Source organism: Stegostoma tigrinum, chromosome 25 (genome assembly GCF_030684315.1).
Source record: "Stegostoma tigrinum isolate sSteTig4 chromosome 25, sSteTig4.hap1, whole genome shotgun sequence".
Taxonomy (NCBI): domain Eukaryota; kingdom Metazoa; phylum Chordata; class Chondrichthyes; order Orectolobiformes; family Stegostomatidae; genus Stegostoma; species Stegostoma tigrinum.
In genome coordinates, this window is record NC_081378.1 from 17,525,506 (window position 1) to 17,552,119 (window position 26,614).

General features: G+C 41.1%; 1 protein-coding gene across 1 annotated transcript in view; it reads left to right on the top strand.

Annotated features, from left to right (window-relative positions):
- snd1 (staphylococcal nuclease and tudor domain containing 1) overlaps positions 1–26,614 on the top strand; it is an 879,367-nt gene that overhangs the window by 239,023 nt on the left and 613,730 nt on the right. The window contains exon 14 of the mRNA XM_048553925.2: positions 10,764–10,836. Coding sequence (XP_048409882.1) covers positions 10,764–10,836 — 73 coding nt within the window. The remainder of the gene's footprint in view (positions 1–10,763; positions 10,837–26,614) is intronic.

Consider the following 26,614-nt stretch of genomic DNA (forward strand, 5'->3'; position numbering starts at 1 on the left):
TAACTGTATCCGTGTTTTGCTATTTATACCCAGTGAGGAACCCAGTGACATTGTTGCATGTTTGTTCTAACATTGATTAAATGTTTTGCATCAGTCTTCATGGTTGAGGGTATTTAATGGTATTCCAAAAGTATTAAATAATCTAAGGGCCCAAGCGGGAAGGAAATAAACACAATAGCTATTGCATGAAACAAGTGTAAAGCAAACTCATGTGCCTAAAGGCTGATTTGTTCCTTGTACCTACTAGATTACTTTACCAGCCCTCCGGCTCTGCTGAGCTCTTTGTGTGTGCCTCTTCTGAAAACTCCTCCCATGTTGTGCTATTTGTACACGTTGAGAAACACATTTGTGACACCATTGCAAGTTTGTCCCAGGATTAAATGAATGGTTTTACGTCAGTCGTCTTGGTTGAAAACATTAATGGTATTCTAAAAATACTAAATATTCAAGTGGCTGAAAAAAGAAGCTTATAGTTTTATATTTGCCTTGCAAGGATCGATATTACAGCAGCAAGTAGATGTCACAGATTATTTTCTTGACTCCAGGGTTTCTGAGTATTTTCTTGCAAAACTGGGATTGTTTGAGATTGGGAAAATTCCTTCTGCATTTCCACCTAATCAGTGTGTTAATTATATCACACTGATCTTTTAAAATATACAAAAATATAGATTTTTGTTCTCCAGGAATGAGTTGCCTTGTCCTGAACCTAGAACTGAGAGCCTACCTTTTCACCATACATTCATATTCCTGTCTAAATTACATTCATATTCCTGTCTAAATTTCATTCTATATTCTGTTCATTGCTCCCTTATGATAGCGGTTGATATGCTTTGCTTAATGGTGTTCTATAATCAGTAGCTGAAGAAGGGAAGTTGAGATTGAGACTTAGGGAAATATAAATAATCGGAATTTGAGTTGCCTTCCTTTTCTGCTAACTTTTGAGATTGGGAGAGGGGAGCGCAAGTGGAAAAACTTCTAAACTCCTGTTCACCTTTACCTGATGAAACACTTAGTTTTGAATTCGCATCTGTACACACTCATCACCCTTGCAGATAAATCTTAGTTCATAAAAAAGATTCCCTGTTTTTAATCCCTTCATGACCTCTTTTACTTTCTATATCTTGACAAGATCTCTGCCTTTCACACTTCCATGATTTTAATTGCTGTTTCATTGGTAGCTGTATCTTCTAATTAGGCCTCAAACGCTGGAATTCTTTCCCTGAACTGTTCTCATTTTATGTTCTCTTTAAGACATTGATTAAAATCCAACTCTTCTGGTCTAACTTTTACTCTGTCATCTTAAATGTCCTATTTTGGTTTGGTGCCAAGTTTTGTTTAATACAGGGTATAGTAAGCTTTGAGCCAAGTGCAGGTGAATTGGATTAGTGTATTTTGGTGTTTGTGTTCAGCAGAAATGTGGGCCGAAGGGTTTGTTTCTCTTGTTGTATGACTCTTTGGTTCCACTGAATTGTCTTGGAATTGTGCTTTAGAGTGTTAAAGTTGTGACATAAATGCAAGTTATTTTTGGCAAAGTAGTTACTAAGATTGTATTTGGTATTTGCTTTGTTTGGATACAAAATATTGCATTGTTTAATGCAAAATCCTCTCTAATTTGTTTTGTAATACCAAGAACACTTTTTGGCTCTTGCATTGTTTGTAGCAATTCACTGTGCATAATTAAATGTTCATTCATTCACACCACTAGAGGAGAAAACAAACTTAAGCTGAAGCTCAAAAATTTTCGTCAGTCTTTCCCAGTCTTGTTGCTTTTCACAACCTAATCTTGGCAGGCAATATTCTTCTCTTCAACAAGAGTTAATGTTAAGATGAAGAAGAACTTTAAACTCACCTGACACTTGTCGATCATTGATAATGGGAACTGCAGAAGCTGGAGAATCCAAGATAACAAATTGTGAAGCTGTATGAACACAGCAGGCCAAGCAGCATTTCAGGAGCACAAAAGCTGACGTTTTGGGCCTGGATCCTTCATTGTCTGTCACATGCTCGCTGTTTCTCTTTTTTAAAGAAGTGGCTGTTTTGCAGAAGAACTTAACATACAGGAAAGCCTTCTGCTCCTGAATTACTCTTCCAATTGTTTTTCTTTTCCTCCCACAGCATTCTTGCAAGTGATGAAACTAATTTCAAGCTGTTCCAAGTATGCATAGGTTCCAAGAGGTTTTGGATGAATGGATTGCCTTTGTGGTCTTTTGATTTGTTTTTTAGTAATTATGTGAAAGTATGCTACAGTATTTGGCTGAAGGGTAGGTGAAGAATGGTATGAGGAACAGTATGCATTAAGTAAGTACTCTTACAGAGCCCCGATTCTGTAAATCGAAATGGCTTAATGGAATTTTTGTCACGAAATTTGATCCGGGGATTTTCATGAATTAGGGGTTAAGAAATGTGTAAGATTTGCTACTTCGCTATTCATGAATATTGAATGTGACAGAGCACTGTAATGTAGATGAGCTTGGGCATGTAACACTGACTGAACTTCCATAAAAATTGACAGCTCTGCCTATAACAGAGTTGATTGAGATTTCTTTGGTTTACACAGTCTCATGTTCCTAAGAGAGAGTTCTGCTTTTGTCAACTTGTATTTCTTTGTGCATTATTTATTTTCATCAGGCATACTGCATCTGTGTGACATTCTGTGAATATAAAGGATATAGTTCAATCGAAATGTTATTTGATGATTTGAATACATCATTCAAATAAGGTAGTAGAGACTTTAGCTATCAGACTGCATTACTCAGGATCAAGTGCCTGAGAGCAAGTACGACAAACCATTGAGAGTTAGGTCGGAATGATGTACAAAATTCGTTGTTGAAAGCAATTGGTTAATTTTAGTGTTTCATTTAGTCAATCTTGTGGATTTCTTTTGATTTGCTTTGATTTACTGTTGTCATGTGTACCCAAGTACAGAGAAAAGCTTTGTTTTGTGAGCAGTACAAGCAGAGCAAAGGAAACAAGGACATAGAGACTATACAGTACTTAGTGAGCCATACAGGTTATGCTGCACGGGAGGTGCACAAAGCAAGATCAACGTTATTTGAAGTTAGAGACCATTCATCAGTCTAATATGGCAGAGAAGAAGCTATTCACGAACCTGTTGGTGCATGTGTTCAAGCTTCTGTATCTTCTGCCTGGTGGAAGAGGTTTTTGTATTGAAACTGCTGACGCAATCAGAAACTGAACCAGCCACTCTGTTCCGAGTGTCTAGAGTTCTGAGCGTGAGCCCTGGCTTATTGATGGAAGACTGGTGAATATTGTGAATGCTCAAAAATACTGCCTGAGTCTAGGGTCTGATTGCTGTGACAGATTTAATTCTGGGATAAATCTGTTGGGTTGCTGTGCGTCCTTGCAATTCTTCTGGTAAAGCTCAATAGCATCAGTTTGTTCCAACAAATGTAGTGTTAATGAAAAGTGTTTTGCTCTCTGATTATACAGTTCTCTCCCTTGGTATGAAGAATACTGGTTGCACTTCACTGTAAGCAACTGTCTACATGTATCTGTAACTCTACTAGAGATGCATGCACATAAATTCTGGCAGCAGTAATCTGTGGTAAAGCTTGTAAGCTTTATTTTGAGTAGTTGATTTTGTTTTTATATTTTTTTTCTCCCACCAGCTTTTTTTATTGTGCTCAAATGTGTGTCATTTGACATTTCCTTACCCTAAACTAAGATGTGTTGTATTATTGTAGAGATAGTAGGAACTGCCAATGCTGGAGAAACTGAGATAACACAGTGTAGAGCTGGATGAACACAGCAGGCCAAGCAGCATCAGAAGAGTAGGAAAGCTGACTTTTCAGGTCAAGACCCTTCAGAAAAGATTTTGTGGGAAATCTTTTCTGAAGAAGGGTCTCAACCTGAAACGTCAGCTTTCCTGCTCCTCTGATGCTGCTTGGCCTGCTGTGGTCATCCAGCGCTACACTCTTGTATTATTGTTTGGTTAGTGTGATTTTCAAGTGGTAAATCATGATAGGAGAGTTCAGGAGCGTGCTTTTCCTGCTGTTTGTGGGAAGCTGGGACATATCCAGTGTCTGGGGCCTGCATGTTGTAGCTCCTGGAAGCCTGTGTTTTGGAGCTGGACTAGTGATTTGGTACACTGTCTGGTACAGTGAGGTGGAGAGTATCGTAGGTAGCATGTATAGAGATGTGGTCATGATGCAGTCTAAGAATTCACAAGCAGAGAGGGAATGGATGACCACTAGACAGAGCAAGAGGACTAGGCAGGCAATGCAGGATCCTCCTGTGGCTATTTCCCTGCATTTTTGCTACTGTTGAGGTGGGGGGCTGCCCTTTCAGGGGAAAACAGCAATAGACAAATTTGTTGCAACACAGTTGACTCCGCTGCACAGGGAGGACTGCAAAAAAATGTTGAAATGTAATTGTTGGAGGGGGATTCAATTGTAGGGGGAAGAGACCGGCATTTCTGTGGCTGCAAATGAGACTGTACAGTAGTGTGTTGCCTTCAAGTATGTCTACACCCCATTCTGGATGGGGAGGATGAACAGATGGTGGTACACATTGGTACAAATGAAATAGTTTATCAAAGGGATGAGGTCCTAAAAGCAGAAAGTAGAGAGTTAGGAAGTAAATGAAAAATCAGAACATCAATGGTAATGGTCTTAGTATCATGTGCTAGTCAGTAGATATAGCAGGGTATATCAGATGGGCCTGTGGCTGAAGAGGTGTGAAGGGGATAAGGCCTTAGATTCCTGAGACTCTGGGTGTGAGAATGGTATAATGAAAAAGGAATAATTGGCATTGAGGTTGCATGAGACCTCTTGGGGATGAGTGCCCATAATATGATAAAATTCCTTATCAGAATGGAGAGTGATGGGGAGTTGATTCTGAGACTCTGGTCCTGAATCTAAATAAAGGAAATTACAATGGTATGAAGTAGGAGTTAGCGTGACAGATCAAGCTTGTAAGTATAGTTTCAAACCAAGGGCACATTAAGGGATGATAGTGGAAAGGCAATGGCAAACGTTCAAAGCGCGCATAAGTGAATTGCTAAAATTGTTCATTTCTATCTGGCACAAAAGTTAAATGGAAAAGGTAACTAAACTATGGCTTGCAAAGCAAATTAAAGATCATAGTGCATTAAAGGAAGAGGCTTACAAATTATCCAGAAAAAACAACCACTGGACTGGAGGTGCAGGAGCAGATTAGAATTCAGCAAAGGAGGACAAAGGGATTGAAAGGATAAATAGAACACAAGATTGAGTTTACAGATAGCATAAAATCTGACTTTAAAAGTTTTTATAATTATGTGAGGAGAAAATGAGTGGGAAAGACCTAGATCTCCCACAGTCAGAAACAGGGGAATTGATAAAGGGGAAAAAATAAACAGCTGGTCAACTTAGTGCATATTTTGGTTCAGTGTTCACAAAGGGGAACACAGAGCATTCTAGAAATGTTGGTGAATGCAGGATTTGAAAGGGAAGAACTGGAGGATATCAGTATTAGGGAAATGGTGTTGTGGAAATTGGGAATGAAGGCACATAAATCTCCTGGACCTGATTGTCTACATTCTTGAGTACTTAAAGAAATAGTCCTAGAAATGGTGGATGTATTTCTGGTCATGTTCTAAGATTCTGACGACTCTGGAACCATTCTTACAGATTGGAGGTTAGTCGATGTAACCCCTCTATTTAAAAAATGAGGCAGTGAGAAAACCTGGTAAGTTTAGATCAGTTGGCCTGATGTTGATAGGGGAGGAACATACTCGAGTCTGATAGGCGGTTTAGTAGCTGAGCATTTGGAAAACAGTCCAAGGATCAGATAGTGTCAGCATAGAATTATGAAATGGAAATCATGCTTGACAAATCTGCTGGAATTCATAGAGTTAAGGGCAGCCATTGAGTGTGGTTTATTTGTACCTTCAGAAGGCTTTCAAAATTTCCCATGTACCAAAATAGTGTGTACAATTTAAAGCACATGGGATCTGGAGGTAGTGTGTATTAGAGGTAGGATAGAAAACTGGTTGACAGACAGGAAACTGTAAGAATGAATGGATCTTTTTCTGAATGGCATGCAGTGGCTAGTGGGGTACTGCAGAGATCAGTGCTAGACCTTGGCTATTTATAACGTATTTTAATGATTTGGATGAAGGAACTAAATGTGTAGGTGGGCAAATACATGACAAATGAATTATGATGTGACAACTGTGAGATTGACCTCTTTGGGAGCAAAAACAGGAAGGCAGATTGTTATCCTTGGCTATAAACTGACAGAGGAATGTACAACAAAACCCATGCCGTGCAGGAGGAGCCCAAGAAGGCAAAATCACGTCCTGGCCTTCCTAGCGAGAGGATTTGAGTATAGGGAGCAGGATGTCTTGCAGTTAAACAGGGATTTGGTAACTACACCTCTATATTGTTTTGTGCCGTTTGGCCGCCTTATCTGAGAAAGCATGCTATTGCCATTGAGGGAGTGCAGCAAAGGTTTAACAGACTGATTCCAGTCATGGCCGTATGGACTAAATGAGAAATTGAATTGGTTAGGATTGTATTTGCTGCAGTTCAGGAGAATGAGGGGAGAATCTCCGAAACACACAATTTTAAACTGGGCTAGCCAAGATGTATGCAGGAAAGATGTTCAGAACCAGGGGTCACAGTCTATGGATACAGGGATAAACCATTTTAGACTGAGATGAGAAATTTCTTCACCGAGAGAACGGTGAGCCTTTGGAATTCACTAGCACAGAAAGCAATCAAGACTGAAACATTTTATAATTTAAGGAGGAATTATGTATAGCACTAGAGCCTAAAGGAATGAAAGGGTTTGGGGAAAAATGTGAGCTGGCTGTTGAGTTGGATGATCAGCCATGATCGTAATGAATGGCGGCACTGTTTTGAAGTGCCTGTTCCTCCTATTTTCTACGCTTTTTTACATAATATCTTTGTCTTTCCAAACTCCAGACAATTGTACGAGAGTAGCAGAATTTTACCATTGCAATGAAGCAAAGAGCAGGGACAGGTTGGTATACTAGAGATATCCAGTGAATAGGTAACACTGTGCCAGATGGCTTTCAGGCAAGCCTGAGGTGATCGGCTTTATACTTACAAAGGGTAAATCAGCTTACTTTGTTAAGGGTGAAAGCTTAACACGTTGGTAGTCCAGGGAGATTTGGGGGCCCATGTATATGGAACATGAAAATGTTGTGGGTGGGTCTGAAAAATGATCAGAAAGGCTGATGGGACGCTCATTTTTGCATTTAGAAGATTGGAATGCAAGGAACTAGATGGTTATACTGCAGTTCTGCACAGCTTTGGTTAAGCCACACCTGAAGTGTGTTGACCAGTTTTTGGCATTACATCTGTCAAAGAGTTATTGACCTTGAATGGTTTGTAATGTGGAATTAGTAGAATGATACCTGGAGTCTAAGGTAATTTACACAGAAACTATTATTTCCTGGAAGTTACAGATATTAGGAGGTGGCTTAATACAATCTTTCAAGGTAGTAAGATGAACAGATAAGGTAGATTTTAGGGACTCTAGGTCTAGAGGTTGTAGTCTAAACCTTTTTGTGCCATATCTTTCAGTATTGGTGTTGGAAACATTACTACACAAACAAGGCTGGCAGAAGTTTCGCGCAGTCTCCAGGAAAAAGCAGTTGATGCTAGATCGGTAGTTAATTTTAAGTTATGGTTGAATTACTGTTGATCAGAGGCATTGAGGGATGTAGGACAAGGGTGTATATGGAATTAGGTTAGGTGACTTGAATAGCTCTGCAGGTCCATGGAGATAAACAGTCTCTTTCTGTTTCTATTTGACAGTAGAGGCTGTTGGAGCTAGGTATGGGCCCGTCATCAGCAAGTGTCCATTCATGCAGACATTCCAACAGGTGTCTGTTGTTGTTTGGTTTTGTTTATCTCATTGTTATCATGTTTGCAAATTGCCATCTTTTCTAAGAGGGAATGATAATTAGGCTTTAAATTATTTTGCTTGCTGTAAAACACTTTAGGATATTCCATAGTTGTAAAAAGCACAATGCACATACAGGTCCTTTTCCATTGTCAGGATCCACAAAGAGAGAAAGAGCCCTATGTATCGATAACTAATGGGCTAAGAGAATTTGGTTAACTTCTCTCAGCCATGTGTTTAAATTCCTTAACACACTTTTTGATAGTGTAGAAAATTAACTGTTTACACCCTAAAGGAGCTTTTTCCATTTCCCATCATTTTCTCCTCCCACTTTTTTTTTCTCTTTAGCTCTCCATTCTCCTCTCTTTTGCCCTTCCAAAATGAATTACCCTGCTGTCACTATCAGTCATTGAGATACAACAAGCCTTCAAAGCATTGTAGATTTTGTGGCACTTTGGGGTCTAGGATTATTGTTGGATGGTAATACTGAAGTTGGATCTGAATTTCTTCTCCCTTCCAGTTGTATGTGGATATGAAAGAACTAATGAGTATGGTAAGTCAATGATATGAGGAGGCTTTGTCAGAGTGCAGAAGGTGCTTTTAAAGGACTAACCTGAGGCCATTGTATTTCAAAGTCTCTGCTGCAGTGTAGGTCATTCGTGTAATCTGTGAATAGTTGTATCAATTGCAGCAAACTTCATATTGTTCAGTCATCAAGCCTGTTCTCTGATTGATCAAAAAAGAGGCTACACTCACTAACACTATCGTGCTTCAAACTTGAAGGACACCCTCCTGCCAAATCAACTCTTTCAACTCCATGCTCCCACTGAAGAAACAAGTTGAGGGAGTATTTAAAGAAAGGCAGTGTCCTGGCTAACTGAGATGAACAGAGGGATCTTGGGGTAACTATTCACAGATTCCTGAAGTCAGTAGAACACGTATAGGATGTTAAAACATATGACACACTGCTTTAATCAGTTGTGGCATTGACTGTAAGAGTAAGGAGGAATTTTTGAACTCCTGAGAGCATTGGTTAGGCCAGAGCTGGAATACTGTGTGTAGTTCTTATCACCTCATGAAAAGGATGTGAAAGGTTAGAGAATGAGGTTCACCAGGATGTTGCTTTAGATTAAGTAATTGAACTATAAGAAGAGACCACAACGGAGGAGGCTGAGGAGCTGCATGACTGAAGTGTATAAGATTGAGGGATATAGATAGGGCGAGAATGGAGGGGTTGGTTGAGGGGTCTGTTACCAGGGGACATAGTTTTAGGGTAAGGGGCAGGAAATTCAGAGGGGATTTGAGAAGAAACACTTTCTTTCAGAGGGTGTTGGGAATCTGGAATGCACTGCCTGGGAAGGTAGTGGAGGCTGGAAATCTTAAAACCTTTGAAAAATATCTGGATGAGCACTTGGATGTTACAAAATTTCAAGGATATGGGAAAGTGCAGAAAATTGGGATTAGCATGTCCTTAAGTGTAGCTATTGCCATTGCAACTTTCGATGAGCCGAAGGGTCTTTTCTGCACGGTATGACTCCATGACTGCTCTCTCAATCAAAAGGTTAAGAAAATTACTAATTTGTTATTCTGACCAAAACCCATCTGTGATTGATTATTGATTATATCTGCTGTCAACAGGTGAAGAACAATCAAACTGTGCCCAAGGAGAGTTGAGGTTTGAATATACTTAATTGTGTAGCGATAGTTGTACATCTGCATGAAAATACATGGTTGAGTTACAATTAATTATGCTCATTATTTGGTGACATTGAGTGAAAATAATCAAGTAAATTAATGGAGTTGTAGCAATGTCGATCTGAACTGTCTCATGTATCGTTCTACCATGTTTTCATGTGAAATCTTAATGTAGCCAAGTATGGCAGTTTAAACTGGCTTCTGTTGCCTGTTTTCTGGAAGGAGTTTGCTTTGTAGAGACTGGGGACTGAGAACAGCTGTGCTTGCCCTTGCACGCCCCTCCATGGGTGCCTTTTCAAGTCACTGACCATTTGTGTTCTTGTGTTCCTGTATTCCTGATTCAACCTGCAAATTAACTTTACATGCCAGTAAATTCACAGATTTTGATGTTTTACTTACTGGAGGGATGAGAACTCACTCTTTGCCACTCTCTTGCCTGGACAACATGGTGGTGGTGATTAGCTGCCTTGATCTATTGCAGTCCTTGGGTTGTGGTGACGCCAGCAGTGCTGTTCGGAATGTAGTTCTGTAGTTTCAATCCATCAACTGTTAAGGAATGACAATATAGTTTCAAGTCAGGATGTTCTTTGGCTTGGAGGGGGTACTTGTTGGGTAGTACAACTTGCAGAATGTTTCCATGTATCTGCTCCCCCTGCCATTCTATGGTGGAGGTTGTGGGTTTGGAGGGGGCTGTTGGGCAAGCCTTGGTAAGTTAGTGCAATGCATCTTGTAGATGGTACCTGATATTTGCACCTGCTGGTGCAAGCGGTGAATGTTGTAGATGATGGATGGGGTACCTAGCTAGCAAGTTGGTTTGTCCTGGATGGTGTCATGCTTCTTGTTTGGAGCCATTTCATCCAGGCAAGTAGAGAGTATTCCAGCCACATTCCTGACATACCTTGTAGATGGCAAATGGGCATTTGGAAATTACGTCTGAGAGAGACTGATTTGCAGAATGTGGTTCTTGGTGTATGAAGTTCTTATTGCATCATTCTTAATTTATTTCTGGAATTATTAACATCCTGAATTCAGATGTTGGATTTTTATACTGGATTCTGAGGAATCCTGATTACTGGTTGTTCTAACAACTGTTGATTTTGTACTGATACATTTACTCCTGATGCTCTGTTCTAGTACTTACAGCAAATTTTTTGTTTTTGTATTTATACATATTATATTTTTTGCTTCCTTAGAGCTATCAAGAATGCTAAGGGACTGCACAGTAAAAAGGAGGTGCCAATCCATCGTGTGGCTGATATCTCTGGGGTAAGCTATTGGCAGGCAGTTACTTTTAAAGTGTGTTAAGCTTAAAATTGCTGTTTGTTTGCTTAATTCTGCAATGTTTTAAAGCCCGTGATCATGGAAAAATAATAAAAGTAATGCGCGTAGTTGTACTACTTTGTGTTGTAATGTGCTATCTTTAACAATAGCATTGCTAATTTAAAGTTTGTTCCCTTTTGTGAATTAAAAAAATAATTAAAGGTGCCATTGCAGGTATTGTGTTGATACTTTCTTCACCTTTTTCTAAATGGAAGTGTTTTTGCTTGAGATTTAAATTGATTTCGATGCAACCTGTAAAGCCCGATGTAGTTTATTTGGTAGCTACGTAGTGAAATCATCAACAATGTAAATGAGTAATACGAGATGGGATTTCACTGATGTTAAGGAGGAAGAACAAGAAAGGTAGCAAGGCCCTTGTGAACCCTGTTTATCAAAAATGTTACAAGATGAAACACCTGTGATAGAGGGAAGGATCCTAGTTCTACTGATGGCTGTGCTGAAGGAAAGCTGTTGTTTTCTGGATGTCAAGATACATGAAACAGGTTTTTGCAGCTGCATCATATTTCTTAAATGTTTATAATTTCATAATTTTCTTGATTTGAACCTTGTAGATGGTGGTGAAGCACTAAAGCGTCTGAATTCAACGCACTTAGCATAGTATTCAAACTCTGTTCCTGTCAGCATTGGTAAATTTCTGGTCAACAGTCAGTGTAACACTCAAAATGAGAGTATGTTGCAGTTTTAGAACCTTTGAGTCTTTGGGATTTTGTTCAAGCATGTTCTGAGGGTAAGCTTTGCTTCGTTGTTTAGAATAGCTTCCCATAATACTCAGGATTCAGTACAGTTTAGCTGTGTCTGAAGTTCCAGATTCAGTTCCTGTGCCAGAACTTGGCAGAAACAGCCAACCAGATTGACTGATATAACAAGGTGTAGAGCTGGATGAAGACAGCAGGCCAAGCAGCATCAAGACGAGCAGGAAGGCTGATGTTTCGGCCCTAGACCCTTCAAAAATAGGGGCGGGGAAGGGGATTCTGAAATAAATTGGGAGGGGGTGAGGCAGATAGATGGATAGAGGAGAAGATAGGTGGCGATGAGACAGACAGGTCAAAGAGGCGCGGATGGAGCCGGTGAAGGTGAATGTACTTGGGGAGTTAGGGAGGGGATAGGTCAGTCCAGGGAGGATGGACAGGTCAAGGGGACAGGATGAGGTTAGTAGGTAGGAGATAGAGGTGGGATCTGTCCTCAGCTTCTGCTTTTAGTGATGCATACGCACTGAATATTGTGACATTACACTCTGAACATAGGTGAATCAGAGTATCAAGATGTGCTCACTTATTCTGCAGGGGGAGTCTTTGAGTTGTGAATTAACTGCTAACAATATGTTAATCGTGTACGAGGATACAATGGAACGATTTAGAGCTAGTTGTCAAAATAATTCATGCTCCGCAAAGATGACAAGGTCAATTCTGAAGTCTGGTTTAATGATTTAATCATAACATGGTCAGAAATAATTTAAGCTTTATGTAGAAAAATTGAAATGCCTCAGTTCAGACAAGTAGTTACGATGACTGCAGACAGAAAGGAACTTTGTTGAGAAAGATTTCTGAAGAAGGGTCTCAACCCGAAACGTCGACTTTCCTGCTCCTCTGCTGCTTCGCCTGCTGTGTTCATCCAGCTCTACACCTTGTGATCTCTTTAAGAAAGGTTTGGCTAAGTATCCTTCTAAAGGAAAGGCTTGAGTCGTGATTAAAGAAATGTTGAAATGAAAACTAAGTAGTTTAACTTAGACATTGAAAACTTGATTCTGAAATAGCATTGCATTACAAGAAAAAGCAACATTTAACTAATACCTTAAGTCAAGCATTCCAAAGTACTTCAAAGAGGACTACTTTGAAACATAATGATTTATGTCGAGTAGCATTGAAATCGTTTAGCACACAGGAAAGTAACAAATATTGCCATATATTAATTAATGACTAATTTTTTGTGTGATGGTTGAAAGAAAAATACTGGCATGAGCACCAGGAATTCTTTCTACTTGAGTTATAAAATGTTTCTCAGAATATTAAATAATTAAACATAACAAATTCTTTGTAACATCTCAGCAAAAGTCATGTCTAGACCGGTGTTTCCCTGACATTTATCCAAATTACTTCATTTTGAAGCTTGAATATTGTAGACACCTCTAAGTGAGAACTGTTGGGACTAAGATAAGGAGGATCGTCACCTTGGAGTATAAAATAGAAAATGCGACCACTGCAATATGTGGAATTCAATTTCAGCTGGCAAAATATATAATGTGCAACTGATTCTTGAGGAAATTAGAAGAAAGAATGTGTTCATTGAATTGTTTAAAAAAAAATCATCCTCCATTCTTGCAATGTTGTATTGTACTTAACCCTCTGGCAGTGGGAGGTACCTGAATTCTTGCAGGCAGATTCCTTTCACTGAGCATACATGGTAAATCCCTATTAAAAGCAATTTCAGTCCATCAGTTGAATGGCAAGTATGATTATAGCTTGAGTAATAAAACTTAGTGAATGTTATATATTGAATAATAGATGGCAGAGAGTTTCTCAAAGGCATGATGAAATTTGGAAGGTGTTGAGCTGTTTTTAATTGCACAAGTTAAATGTAGCAGCTTGTCTAGTCATTCAAATTCAGAAATAGGTTACAGCTGTCATATGTAGTATTTTGTTGTTTGTGAATCACCACAAGCGGCCTTTAATTTAGCTGAGGTTGGTCTGATGAAGGGTCTAGGCCCGAAACGTCAGCTTTTGTGCTCCTGAGATGCTGCTTGGCCTGCTGTGTTCATCCAGCCTCACATTTTATTATCTTTAATTTAGCTACTTGTTTTAAAAAAATCTCAACAAATCAAATATTGAAATAATTACTGAAAATTTATTGCACTTAGCAAGCAAAATAAAACCCCTCAAATAAGCAAGTTAAGCCTCACAACTCAATTTAGGTAATACCAGATCACTGGTGGAGTTTAGCCACAATTCCACCCAACAAGACAGGATGTTCAGGTTTCAGTCCTTGTGCTGAGTTGTTTGAAGTTATACTACAGAATTCTTATAGGATTTTGCGTATTGTGAAGTTAATGATGTGACATCATTGATCCTTTAGATCCCTTCATCCATGACTTTAATTACACTATAAGAGTCATCAGGTCTGGAGTTTGCCTTATCAGAAGTAGTTTCCAAACACAACTTGCTTGCAATTAACCCCTTCACCTCAGGACATTATTTCTACAGGGAGTCTTAATTGCCCATTTGTCACAAGGCAAAAGTCTAGGCCCGAAACATCAGCTTTCCTGCTCCTAATATTCTGCTTGGCCTGCTGTGTTCATCCAGCTCTACACCTTGTTATCTCAGATTCTCCAGCATTTGTAGTTGCTATTATCTCTGATACAAGGTTATCAAGCAGTGTTACCTTCTTTCTCCCAGGAAAAGAATTGTTTATAGATAACAAAGTGTGGAGCTGGATGAACACAGCAGGCCAAACAGCATCTCAGGAGCACAAAAGCTGACGTTTCGGGCCTAGACCCTTCATCAGAGAGGGGGATGGGGAGAGGGAACTGGAATAAATAGGGAGAGAGGTGGAGGTGGACCAAAGATGGAGAGAAAACAAGATAGGTAGAGAGGAGAGTATAGGTGGGGAGATAGGGAGGGGATTGGTCAGTCCAGGGAAGGTGGACAGGTCAAGGAGGCAGGATGAGGTGGTAGGTAGGAAATGGAGGTGTGGCTTGAGGTGGGAGGAAGGGATGGGTGAGAGGAAGAACTGGTCAGGGAAGCAGAGACAGGCTGGGCTGGTTTTGGGATGCAGTGGGGGGAGGGGATGAGCTGGGCTGGTTTTGTGATGCAGTAGGGGGAGGGGAAGAACTGGGCTGGTTTTTGGATGCAGTGGGGGAAGGGAAGATTTTGAAGCTTGTGAAGTCCACATTGATACCATTGGGCTGCAGGGTTCCCAAAGGGAATATGAGTTGCTGTTCCTGCAACCTTCGGGTGGCATCATTGTGGCACTGCAGGAGGCCCGTGATGGACATGCCGTCTGAGGAATGGGATGGGGAGTTAAAATGGTTCGCGACTGGGAGATGCAGTTGTTTGTTGCGATCTGAGCGGAGGTGTTCTGCAAAGAGGTCCCCAAGCCTCCGCTTGGTTTCCCCAATGTAGAGGAAGCCACACTGGGTGCAATAGATACTATATACCACATTGGCAGATGTGCAGGTGAACATCTGTTTGATATGGAAGGTCACCCTGGGTCCTGGGATGGGGGTGAGGGAGGAGGTGTGGGGGCAAGTGTAGCACTTCCTGCAGTTGCAGGGGAAGGTGCCAGGTGTGGTGGGGTTGGAGGGGAGTGTGGAGTGGACACGGGAGTCGCAGAGAGAATGGTCTCTCCGGAATGCAGACAAGGGTGGGGATGGAAAAATGGCTTGGGTGGTGGGGTCGGATTGTAGATGACGGAGGTGTTGGAGGATGATACATTGTATCCGGAGTTTGATGCGGTGGTATGTAAGGACGTGGGTGATCCTCTTTGGGCGGTTGTGGCGGTGGCGGGGTGTGAGGGATGTGTGGCGGGAAATGCAGGAGACGCGGTCAAGGGCGTTGTCGACCACTGTGGGGGGAGAGTTGCGGTCCTTGAAGAACTTGGACATCTGGGATGTGTGGGAGTGGAATGCCTCATCGTGGGAGCAGTTGCGGTGGAGGCGGAGGAATTGGGAATAGGGGGTGGAATTTTTGCAGGAGGGTGGGTGGGAGGAGGTTTATTCTAGGTAGCTGTGAGAGTCAGTGGGCTTGAAATGGACATCAGTTTCTAGCTGGTTACCTGAGATGGAGACTGAGAGGTCCAGGAAGGTGAGGGATGTGTTGGAGATGGCCCAGGTGAACTTGAGGTTGGGTTGGAAGGTGTTGGTGAAGTGGATGAACTGTTCGAGCTCCTCTGGGGAGCAAGAGGCGGCGCCGATACAGTCGTCAATGTAACGGAGGAAGAGGTGGGGTTTGGGGCCTGTGTAGGTGCGGAAGAGGGACTGTTCCACGTAACCTACAAAGAGGCAGGCATAGCTTGGGCCCAAGCGGGTACCCATGGCCACCCCTTTTGTCTGTAGGAAGTGGGAGGAATCGAAAGAGAAGTTGTTGAGGGTGAGGACGAGTTCGGCTAGGCGGATGAGGGTGTCGGTGGAGGGGGATTGGTCGGGCCTGCGGGACAGGAAGAAGCGGAGGGCCTTGAGGCCATCTGTATGAGGAACACAGGTGTATAGGGACCCTTGTCTGCCTTCCGGAGAGACCACTCTCTCTGTGACTCCCTTGTCCACTCCACACTCCCCTCCAACCACACCACACCAGGCACCTTCCCTTGCAACCGCAGGAAGTGCTACACTTGCCCCCACACCACTTCCCTCACCCCCATCCCAGACCCCAGGGTGACCTTCCATATCAAACAGATGTTCACCTGCACATCTGCCAATGTGGTATATTGTATCCATTGCACCTGGTGTGGCTTCCTCTCCATTGGAGAAACCAAGTGGAGGCTTGTGGACCACTTTGCAGAACACCTCTGCTCGGTTCGCAACGAACAACTGCACCTCCCAGTCGCGAACCATTTTAACTCCCCCTCCCATTCCTCAGACGACATGTCCATCATGGGCCTCCTGCAGTGCCACAATGATGCCACCCGAAGGTTGCAGGAACAGCAACTCATGTTCCGCTTGGGAACCCTGCAGCCCAATGGTATCAATGTGGACTTCACAAGCTTCAAAATCTCCCCTCCCCCCACTGCATCCCAAAACCAGCCCAGCTCGACCCCTCCCCCCACTGCATCCCAAAACCAGCCCAGCCTGTCTGCACTTCCCTAACCTGTTCTTCCTCTCACCCATCCCTTTCTTCCACCTCAAGCCGCACCTCCATTTCCTACCTACCACCTCATCCTGCCTCCTTGACCTGTCCATCTTCACTGGACTGACCTATCCCCTCCCTACCTCCCCACCTATACTCTCCTCTCTACCTATCTTGTTTTCTCTCCATCTTTGGTCCACCTCCACCTCTCTCCCTATTTATTCCAGTTCCCTCTCCCCATCCCCCTCTCTGATGAAGGGTCTAGGCCTGAAACGTCAGCGTTTGAGCTCCTGAGATGCTGCTTGGCCTGCTGAGTTCATCCAGCTCCACACTTTGTTATCTTGGATTCTCCAACATCTGCAGTTCCCATTATCACTGAAACAACTTTTTTATGTTGCTTTGATTCTTTCTCCCAGGGATGATTCATTAGCATGTTGCTTTTATTCTTTTCTTACAGTTTCTCCTTGTTCTTTTCATCTCATGAAACAGTTTATTCCAGAAGGAATTTTTACTGATTCTTTTCAATGCCTGAACATTTATTAGAGTTTTGAAGTTTACAGTATCATGCTATTCATGGGAAATGGATTTAACACCCTTTCTGAGCAATGAAACCCAAAGCGTTCAAAGTGAACGTGTCACACATGGAGCTCTGATATAAAGTAATTTTGTGCACCCTCAAATAACATACTTATAAAAGAATAGAGTTCTGCAAATTGGCAGAAAATTATTAATGTAAGTACACAAAACTGTTGATTTGAGAAATGTAGTGATGTGTCCTTCTGAAGATTTGATCAAGTTAATAATTTTCAGAAATCTGGTCATCCATTTATGATTTACACATGCCAGCCTGGCAGTGCCACTTTTGAGCATTCTGATTAAGTTGCATGTCTGTATTTCATTGACAGTTTTCCTTTTTTGCTGCTTTACCAAAAACAGAAGATTATGACCATATTAGCTTTTTCCAAAATAGAATCACCTTTCTTTTGCTTGCAGTTTAGGTTACCTTAATGGAAAGGTACTTGGAGAGTCATAGCCCTGTACAGCATGGGAATAGGCCCTTTTGGTTCGACATGTCCATGCTAACCAGATATCCTGGATAAATCTAATTACATTAGAGGGCCCATATCCCTCTAAATCGTCCTTTATTCATACACCCATCCAGGAGCTTTTCAATTGGTGTAGTTGTACCAACCTCCACCACTTCTTCTGGCAACTCATTCCATTCATGCACTACCCTTTGTTTGCAAAGGTTGCCCCTTAGGTTCTTTTTAAATCTCTCCCTCTCACCTTATACCTATGCTGTCTAGTTTTGGACTCCCCATGCCCAGAAAAAGATATCGAGTATTTACCTTCACCATGTCCCTTGTGATTTTATAAACCTCCAACACTCCAGGGACAATAGCCCCAGGCTATTCAGCCTCTCCGTCTAGCTGAAACCCTCCAATCCTGGCAACATGCTTGTAAATCCTTTCTGAACTGGTTTTGTGTTTGTAGTAAAGAGCAAGGCAGGACCAGGTGGGTAGAGATGCAAATTGAGTGAGCAGTGCTGAGGTGCAACTTCGCCCAGTCCATCATTGTGGTGTGTGATGCCAATATTCTCCAAAGTGAAACGATAAAGTGCAGGTGCATTCTGTAAGTGGATCATAGATGTACCGTAAGAGGTGTACAGGACCAAGTGGCAGGCGAGTCGCCAAGTTCCCAATCTGACTTTGGGAAGTTGGGGTGTCGAGGTTTTATCTGGCCTGGAGCAGAACCAGAATCTGCAGAAATAAGGTGAAATTCATTGTTAGTGAGGGTGATAATGGGGAGGAATGCCTGTTGATAGGCATCAGGCTGCTTACTAGCAAAAACATCATTTCAACTTCGGAACTCTGTTGGATAATGTGACTTGTCACTCTCAAAGTCATAAAAAGGTATCACTGAATTTCTCTCATTCTCCGAGATTTCTTGTCAAAGCCTTTTATTAAGGGCCTTATAAAACTTTGCCGAGGGTGTTTCTAGTACTATTGTAGTAGTGTTCCTACCTCTGAGCCATAGGTCTGGGTTCAAGTCACACCTATCCTAGACAAGTGTTGTAACATGTCTGAACAGGTGGATAAAAATATCTAAAATTCCTGAATAAACAGGTATATTATTTTGTTTGTGACATGCTTATCCTGCCTGGAAGCTGTGAACCATTGTCCAACAAACTCCAAAATCTCCCTATAAAATGGGAAGTATGATGGATGAAATCAATTTTTTTTTCCAATGTTTTAAGACCCTGAGATTATTATACCTGTTTTATATTAGCCCCAGTGTATGGAAAGCCTTCCTGTTAGCAGGCTGTTAATCTATGTCAAAACATTTAGAGTATGATTATCATAAAATTGTAACACATTGTCAAACTGCCAGTAAAATCTATCTACTTTGCTTTTATCAATGGTATGTCATTTCTATTGTGTTGTGTGCAAAATAATACATGCAAATAGGATGCAGAACACAGTTTAGCTGTAGATTAGCTCATAAATATCACTTAATTTTTGATGAATAAAATAGATTCTGATCAAGCTTTTAAAATAGTAAGAAGGTTGCTTTTATTTTTGTTAAACAGAATTAGTAACAAGATAACCAAGTGTGGAGCTGGATGAACGCAGCAGGCCAAGCATCATTTAAGGAGCACAAAGGCTGACATTTCGGGCCTAGACCGTTCATCTGATGAAGGGTCTAGCCCCGAAACGTCAGCTTTTGTGCTCCCAAGATGCTGCTTGGCCTGCTCCGTTCATCCAGCTCCACACTTGGTTATCTCGGATTCTCCAGCATCTGCAGTTCCCATTATCTCTGATACAGAATTAGTAACAATGTCTGTTAAATAAGATTTTGGGATAGCTGTGATTGTTGGAACATTGAACAGTTGCTTGCCAAGTGATCCATAGAAGCAGGAAAGGGTAGCTTTTTTTGGGAATTGCAAGGTGAAAGCTTAAGTGGAACGTATAAAAATACTAGAAATGTTGTCTTGTATATGCAATGGTTCTGAAGGGATTAAGATTTGTGTTACATTGACTCTAGCTATTGTACTGATCTCAATCTGAGTGGAGACATGGTGTTTTACTCTAGTTTTTAAGAGGTGTATCTGCACAAACTCCTGAAGATAATTATGCTTGTTCATCCAAAGTCTTTCTTATTTCTACCCTTAAATAAACGTTCTTGCTGTATAAGAACATTGCCTCCTTCTGTGGCACCCTATGGTGGTGTAACCTTTACCACTGATCATGAGCTAGGGCTTAAGGCAAGGGACCAGTGGCAGTAAACTAGTTCAAACAACCCTCTATGAATGTTGCATACTTGAAGAGACAGAAAATACCTGGAGTGGTCATCTGGGAAAATGCCAGATAGTTCCAGGGACACATCTGTCCAGCAGCACAAGGGGAAGAAATCCAGAAGAGCCAAAAGAAGATATAATTCAAAGCAAATGAGCTTGCTCCTTCAAGGGCATTACCACTTTAAGAAGACAAGATAGTCAGCAGCTGAAATGCAATAATAGAAACAGCAGGGGAAAAGGCACAAAAGGCCATCAGCATTCAAAAGGCAAAATTTAATTCAGGATTTGTTAAGGAGTGCTGTGGCAAGAATTTGGGCTAGGAAGAGGAAAAAAATGCCAGGAGGCACTGAGAAGCACCAAGTTCTACAAGATAAAGTTTGACATCCACAACGGAAATGGGAAAAACATTGTAGAGCTGACCAGGACATTGGTTAGGCTATTTTTGGAATACTGCTTTCAATTCTGGACCCCCAGCTTATGGGAAGGATGTTGTGAAACTTGGAAGGGTTTCCAAGAATTACAGGGATGTTGCCAGGTTTGGAGGAGGGGCTCAGTAGGCAGGGCTGTTTTCCCTGGAGTGTCGGAGGCTGAGGGGTGACCTTTTTAGAGGTTTATAAAATCATGAGGGGCATGGATAGCGTGAACAGTCAAGGTATTTTCCTTGGCATGGGGGAGTCCAAAACTAGAGGGTGTAGGTTTAAGGTGAGAGGAGAAAGATTTATTAGAGACACATGGGGCAACTTTTTTTTTCATGCAGAGGATGTTGTGTGTGTGGAATGAGCTGCCAGAGAGTTTGGAATATTCTGTTTAAGATGCCTTGGTGAATTTCTGCAGCTTGTCTTGCAGATGGTTTATGCTGCTGCTACTGTGCGTCACCAGTGGAGGAAGTAAATGCTTGTGGATGCGAACTGCTTTGCCTTGTATTATGGCAAGCATCTTGAGTGTTGTGGGAGCTGTGTTCACCCAGGTCAGTGGCGAGGATTTAACCCCACACATTGATTTGTCTTACAGATGATGGGCACGCTTTGGGGAGTCAGGAGTGAATTACTAGTTATGGGATTCCTCATATCCATCTGCTCAAAACCTGTTTTCCTACACTGAAATTATGCTCTGTGAACATTTTGACCTCTAACCTTATGATTGGGGAAAGGTCGTTGATGAAGTAGCTGAAGACGGTTGTCCCGAAGATACTACCTTGATCCCCTGCAGTAATTTCCTGGAGCTGAGATGACTGACCTCCAGTCACCACAGCCATTTACTCTTTGTCTTGGATGTGACTCCAACCAGAGGAGAGCTTTCTCCTAGATTTCAGTCGACATCAGTTTTGCTAGAGCTCTTTAATGGCAAAGGCCGTCTCACATCTCACACCTCTGGAGTTCTGCTTTTGTCTGTGTTTGAACCAAGTCTGTAATGGGTTCAGCAGTTGCGTGACTCTTGTGGAGCACAGACTGAGTGTTGTTGTGGAACTTAATGCAATGCAAGTACTGCTGTTTGCATGACTTTGTCAATAATTGACAGTGGAGTGGGAATTAACTGGTTTGAATTTGTACTGCTTTTTGTGTGCAGGACATACCTGGGCAACTTTGTTACTGCTACATTGGCTCATCAATTTCTACTAATGCCACATAGTTGTCAGGGGTGATAATGGGAACTGCAGATGCTGGAGAATCCGAGATAATAAAATGTGAGGCTGGATGAACACAGCAGGCCCAGCAGCCACTCAGGAGCACAAAAGCTGACGTTTCGGGCCTCAACCCTGATGAAGGGTCTCGGCCCGAAACGTCAGCTTTTGTGCTCCTGAGATGCTGCTGGGCCTGCTGTGTTCATCCAGCCTCACATTTTATTATCTAGTTGTCAGGGCTGACAGGATAGTCTTTTGGAGGGAGCTGGTGTGCCTGTGCCACTCCCTTAATTCCCAGGAATTACACCTGACTAGATGTTGTATGATTTGCTTTCCTGCAACAAACCTTGTTATCTAAGAATAATTCTCCTTCTATTGGCACTGAGCAGGCGTTTATCCTTTATTACTAGTCAATCAATAGGCGCCTAAAACAGCGATATATGTTAAACAACTCACAAAGTACTACATAGTGGTGACAAATCACACAAGTGACAGGTGTGTTTGGGAAAATGCCACATCAATGACTTTATGAATAATTTCAGTGTGCAGAATGAATTGACAACACTGAGAAAACATCCTTTCCTGTCCATGCGTCTTACTGCTGTTTCCAACTGTCTCTTAATGGTCTGGACATAACAGATTTTCTCCCTTGCCATTGCGCTGTCACTGTCTCCCTGTTTCTCCCTCTCCGTCCTCCACACCATGAGAAAGGGAACCTGCAGCAGATGTGTTCATTCTACCCTTTATCCGTTATTCAACTCACGTTGTCAGTTGATGTACTTTTCTTTGGTCGTGTGGATGATATTGACCTTGTAGCAATCCGCTATTTCTGTATCTTGGTTATTGAACCTTTAATAATGTGGTGTGTGGCTGCAGTAAAAGAGTGAAGTTTAAGCCTTGCTTTAAGGTATTTTCCCTTTCGTAGACATAAATACTAAGAGCTTTGGTACAGGAACTCTGTCAAGAAGGGGAGAAGATATATTTGAAATGTTGAAGGGTTGGTTCTACAAAGTGTGTTTTTGTTTGACCACTGTGCAAGGGTCCTTTGTAATAGGACAGAAGTCCTCAGGCTACTGGAAGTTCTGTTTGAGAACTTAGTATTGCAGAAATATGATGAAATTAAGGTGTAACCAGCCACTTTGTTGCATGTTTAAATGTGATCGTTTATCATTTTACTGAGCAAATGGAAAGACTGAGATGACGTGCAGTTGCAGCAGCATGCAGAATCATTTGAAAATTGAAGAGGTAATATAATGGAGTTTGAGTCAAAGCACACTTTAGCCTTAAGCATTCGATCTAAATCTGCCACCTTATCCACTTCTATTTCATATACATTTTCATCTTGCAAACAATTCTCCTTATCAAATTAGCTCTGTATTTGTCTGGGCTTGACTGCTGTGATCTAGCCTTGATCATCTTATTTCGTAAGAGCTTAGTTCCCTGAATGTACTGAAGAATTATAAACAGAATGGAAGTGCATCGGTATGAATTTTTCAAAGACAATTTTGACTAATCCAGTTTTTCATTGAGACAATTTTTGTGTTCTCTGTTGAGAGCATTTACTGAATTTTATTCAGCTATGGAATACTGAACAAATATTTTGTCTCGATTAGGTAACCATCAAGTCATCCACTGGAGCAAGTCAAAATTTGAAAATAATTATTGAATAATCTGGAATAATATATCTGACACTGAAAGAGCTCCTTCCCTTCTAGTTCTGCATTGAACTGTTACTGTGACTGGAATTTAGTTTAGGAAAGCCCAGTAGCCTGCTAGGTTTTTGGATGTTCAAAAATAATGATCATAGCTGATATTTATTTCTTCTACATAAGAAAAATGAAGATTGGGAGGATGTTCAGTAGAGGACACAAATATCCAAGAAAAAACATGCTGGGGGAATCTGGCTTTGCAATAGCTTCACTCTAAGGCATTTATCTTGGTAGCAGTGTTGATAAGCACTCTGATAAAGAATATGAACACTATTGCTCATCTGCAGTGACTGGGCAGTGAATCATCTTTGACTACCGTAGCTCAGCATGAAATAATGGGAATTCCTGTCTTTGGGAGCATTTGGTTTTAACTGAGTGATATTTATTGTTTTGTATAATTCCTCTGTGCCCATGTCAACAATAGTTGGATCATTTTTGGAGCATGTAAAAAAAATTTAAAAGGTCTTGTGCTCAATTTGTAGTACCAGTAGCTGGATTGTTGGAGGGGAATTTGCAAATTCATGTTTCAAGTTAATATAAGCAGTTGTTATTTACATTAAGGCAGAAAATTATAATCGTGCATCCTGCCCTCAACACAGTTGGGGAATGATGAATGTTTCCACTCTAGTCTTGTGCAGCATGGTTATGCATGGTCATGAACAAATGCATACTGTTGTACAGTTAAGATAATTCCATATGCGCCTTTAGTATCTTTGTGTCTTCACTTTAGTGTGATTGCTGTATTCTAGTTTAGTCATTCTGGAATCACATCCATCGGTACCCAAATGGAAGAAGTGCATTTATTTCTCTGCTTTATCTCCAGGTGTTTCGTTAAATCTGCACTGGGTCAAGAAAGCCTTTGAGTAGAATTATTTTACTGTTGTAGTCCAATGAAAAATACTGTTCTTAAAATCATTAAACATAATTAATTTCTCACTAAAATAAGAGAATAAAGGACAGTCAATATTATATAAAGTAAAGAGATTGTTATATCTTGTCATCAGGGAGCCAGTATTAACAAGTAAAATAGTTGTAAAGAATTCCTGTAGTGCCTAAAATACTGTGAATTCTGGACATCTGAAATAAGGAAGTAAAATTTGCATGATAACAAAGTGTGAAACTGGATGAACACAACAGGCCAAGCAGCATCTCAGGAGCACAAAAGCTGACGTTTCAGGCCTGGACCCTTCTTTAGAGAGCTTCTTTTCCTGTAAAATTTGCATGTTTAATTGGTGAATGCAAATCTCTGAAGGCAAATGATAGAACATAGGAATCCGGACAAGTCATTTAGTCCTCAAGCCTGTTCCACCATTCAATGAGGTCATGGTCAATCTGATTGTAAAGTTAAAACCACATTCCTGCTTACTGTTAATAATTTTTCAATCGCCTTCTTAACTGGAAACGATCTACCTCTGCCTTAAAAATATTCAAACTTCTTACACCAATTCAGGAACCGTGTTCCAAAGACTCTTAACCTTCTGTGTGAAAAAATATTGTCATTTCTATTTTAAAGGGGCAGCCCTTTATTTTATAAAGTGCTTGATCAATGATCTTGCCTCCAACATAAAGTCAGAAGTGCGGATATTTTCTGATTGTACACCCTTCAGCAACACTCACAACAATATCCAGGCTTGTCTGAAAAGTGGCAAGTAACATTTGCATGACACAAATGCCAGACAGTTACCATTTCCATTAAAAGACCATGTAACCACCACCCCTTGGCATTCAGTAGCGTTACTATCGCTGAATCCCCTACTATCAACTTTCTGGAGGTTAGCATTGACCAGAAACTGAACTGTACTTGCTGTACAAACACTGGGTTATGAGCTCAATACTGCAGTGAGTAACAAGGCACAAGTAAGGAGTATGAAAAAATACTTGCAACTTGCAACGCCAACACTCGAAGCTTGTGACACTATGACACTATCCAGGACAAAGCACCCTGTTTGATAAGCTTACGTGCAGAAATTCAGCTGCTCCACCACTGACATCCAATAGCAGTAGTGTGTACTATCACTAAAATGTCCTGCAGAAATTTACCAAAATCCTTAAATAGCATCTTCTAAACCCACGACTGTTTCTTCTGGAAGGACGAGGTAGCACATATGTGGGAATGCCACCACTTAAATGCGCCCCTCCTGATCACCCACCATCCTAATTTGGAAATATGACACCGTTCCTTCTGTGTCACAAGGTCAAAATCCTGGAACTCCCTCCCTGACAATATTGTGGGTCTACTGACAGCGCATGGACTTCAGCATTTCAAATAGGCAGCTCACCACCACCATTTCGAGGACAATTAGGGGTATGCAATAAATGCTGGCCTATTTTCCATGAATAAATAAATTTCACTATTGACCATTAAACTAGATTTTCCCATCAGTGGAAGCATCCTGTCCATTGTCAAGGCCCTGTTTCAATTGAGTTGCCTCTTAGTCTCTGAACTTGAGTGGATACAAGTCTAGCCTGTCCAACATATCCACCCAGGACAGATATTTCTGTACTGCCTCCAATGCATTTACAACCTTACTTTTAAATAAGGTGACCAACACTGTGCACTGTACTCCCAGACGTAGTCTCACCAGCACCCCAGAATATACTGAATGATTTAATTAACCAATTTGTCTGTAGATGGGGGCAGTCTTTGGTAGTGTGCAATATTTTTATTTCTTTCCACAACTGCATTAGGTTTGTTTGTACTGAGGCCCCAGTGACGGAGGTTGGCTGCTCCAGAAGCAGAGGTTGTCTTCAATTTGTCTAGCAAGAATGTCTTTGGCCGTGATAATTCAAATCCTGCCATTTAACAGATTATCAGAAGGAACTTGTTAGTGCCTGCAGCCATGTTTCTGCATTCTTGATCCTAACATTGTTTGCTGATAGATCCTGCTGAGGAAGGTTGGTAATTATGGGATGCTGCGATGGAAGTGATGGAGAGAGAAGCATGTCCGGTTGATGACCTTACATTTGGTCTGGTAGAGTTTTTGGAAAAGAATAATGGTGTATGAACTGAATATATCCAGCAATTTCTTTTTTTATATTCTGTTTTGTCCAGTTCCACCAAATATTTAGCCTTGAGGAACATATTACAAAAATTGCAAAGTGAGCTTGTAACTGCTAATAAATTCTGGTAAGTAAATTCATGTTTCCCATGTTGAACCCAAGTGTGTAGTGCTGAAATTAAAATGTATACTTCCTGAACCTGCTAGGAAATGCTGGTTTTTGGAGATTTTAAATAAATAAAATGTATTATATTATTTAAAATAAAATTGTATTTATTTTAAATAAATAAATACATTTTATT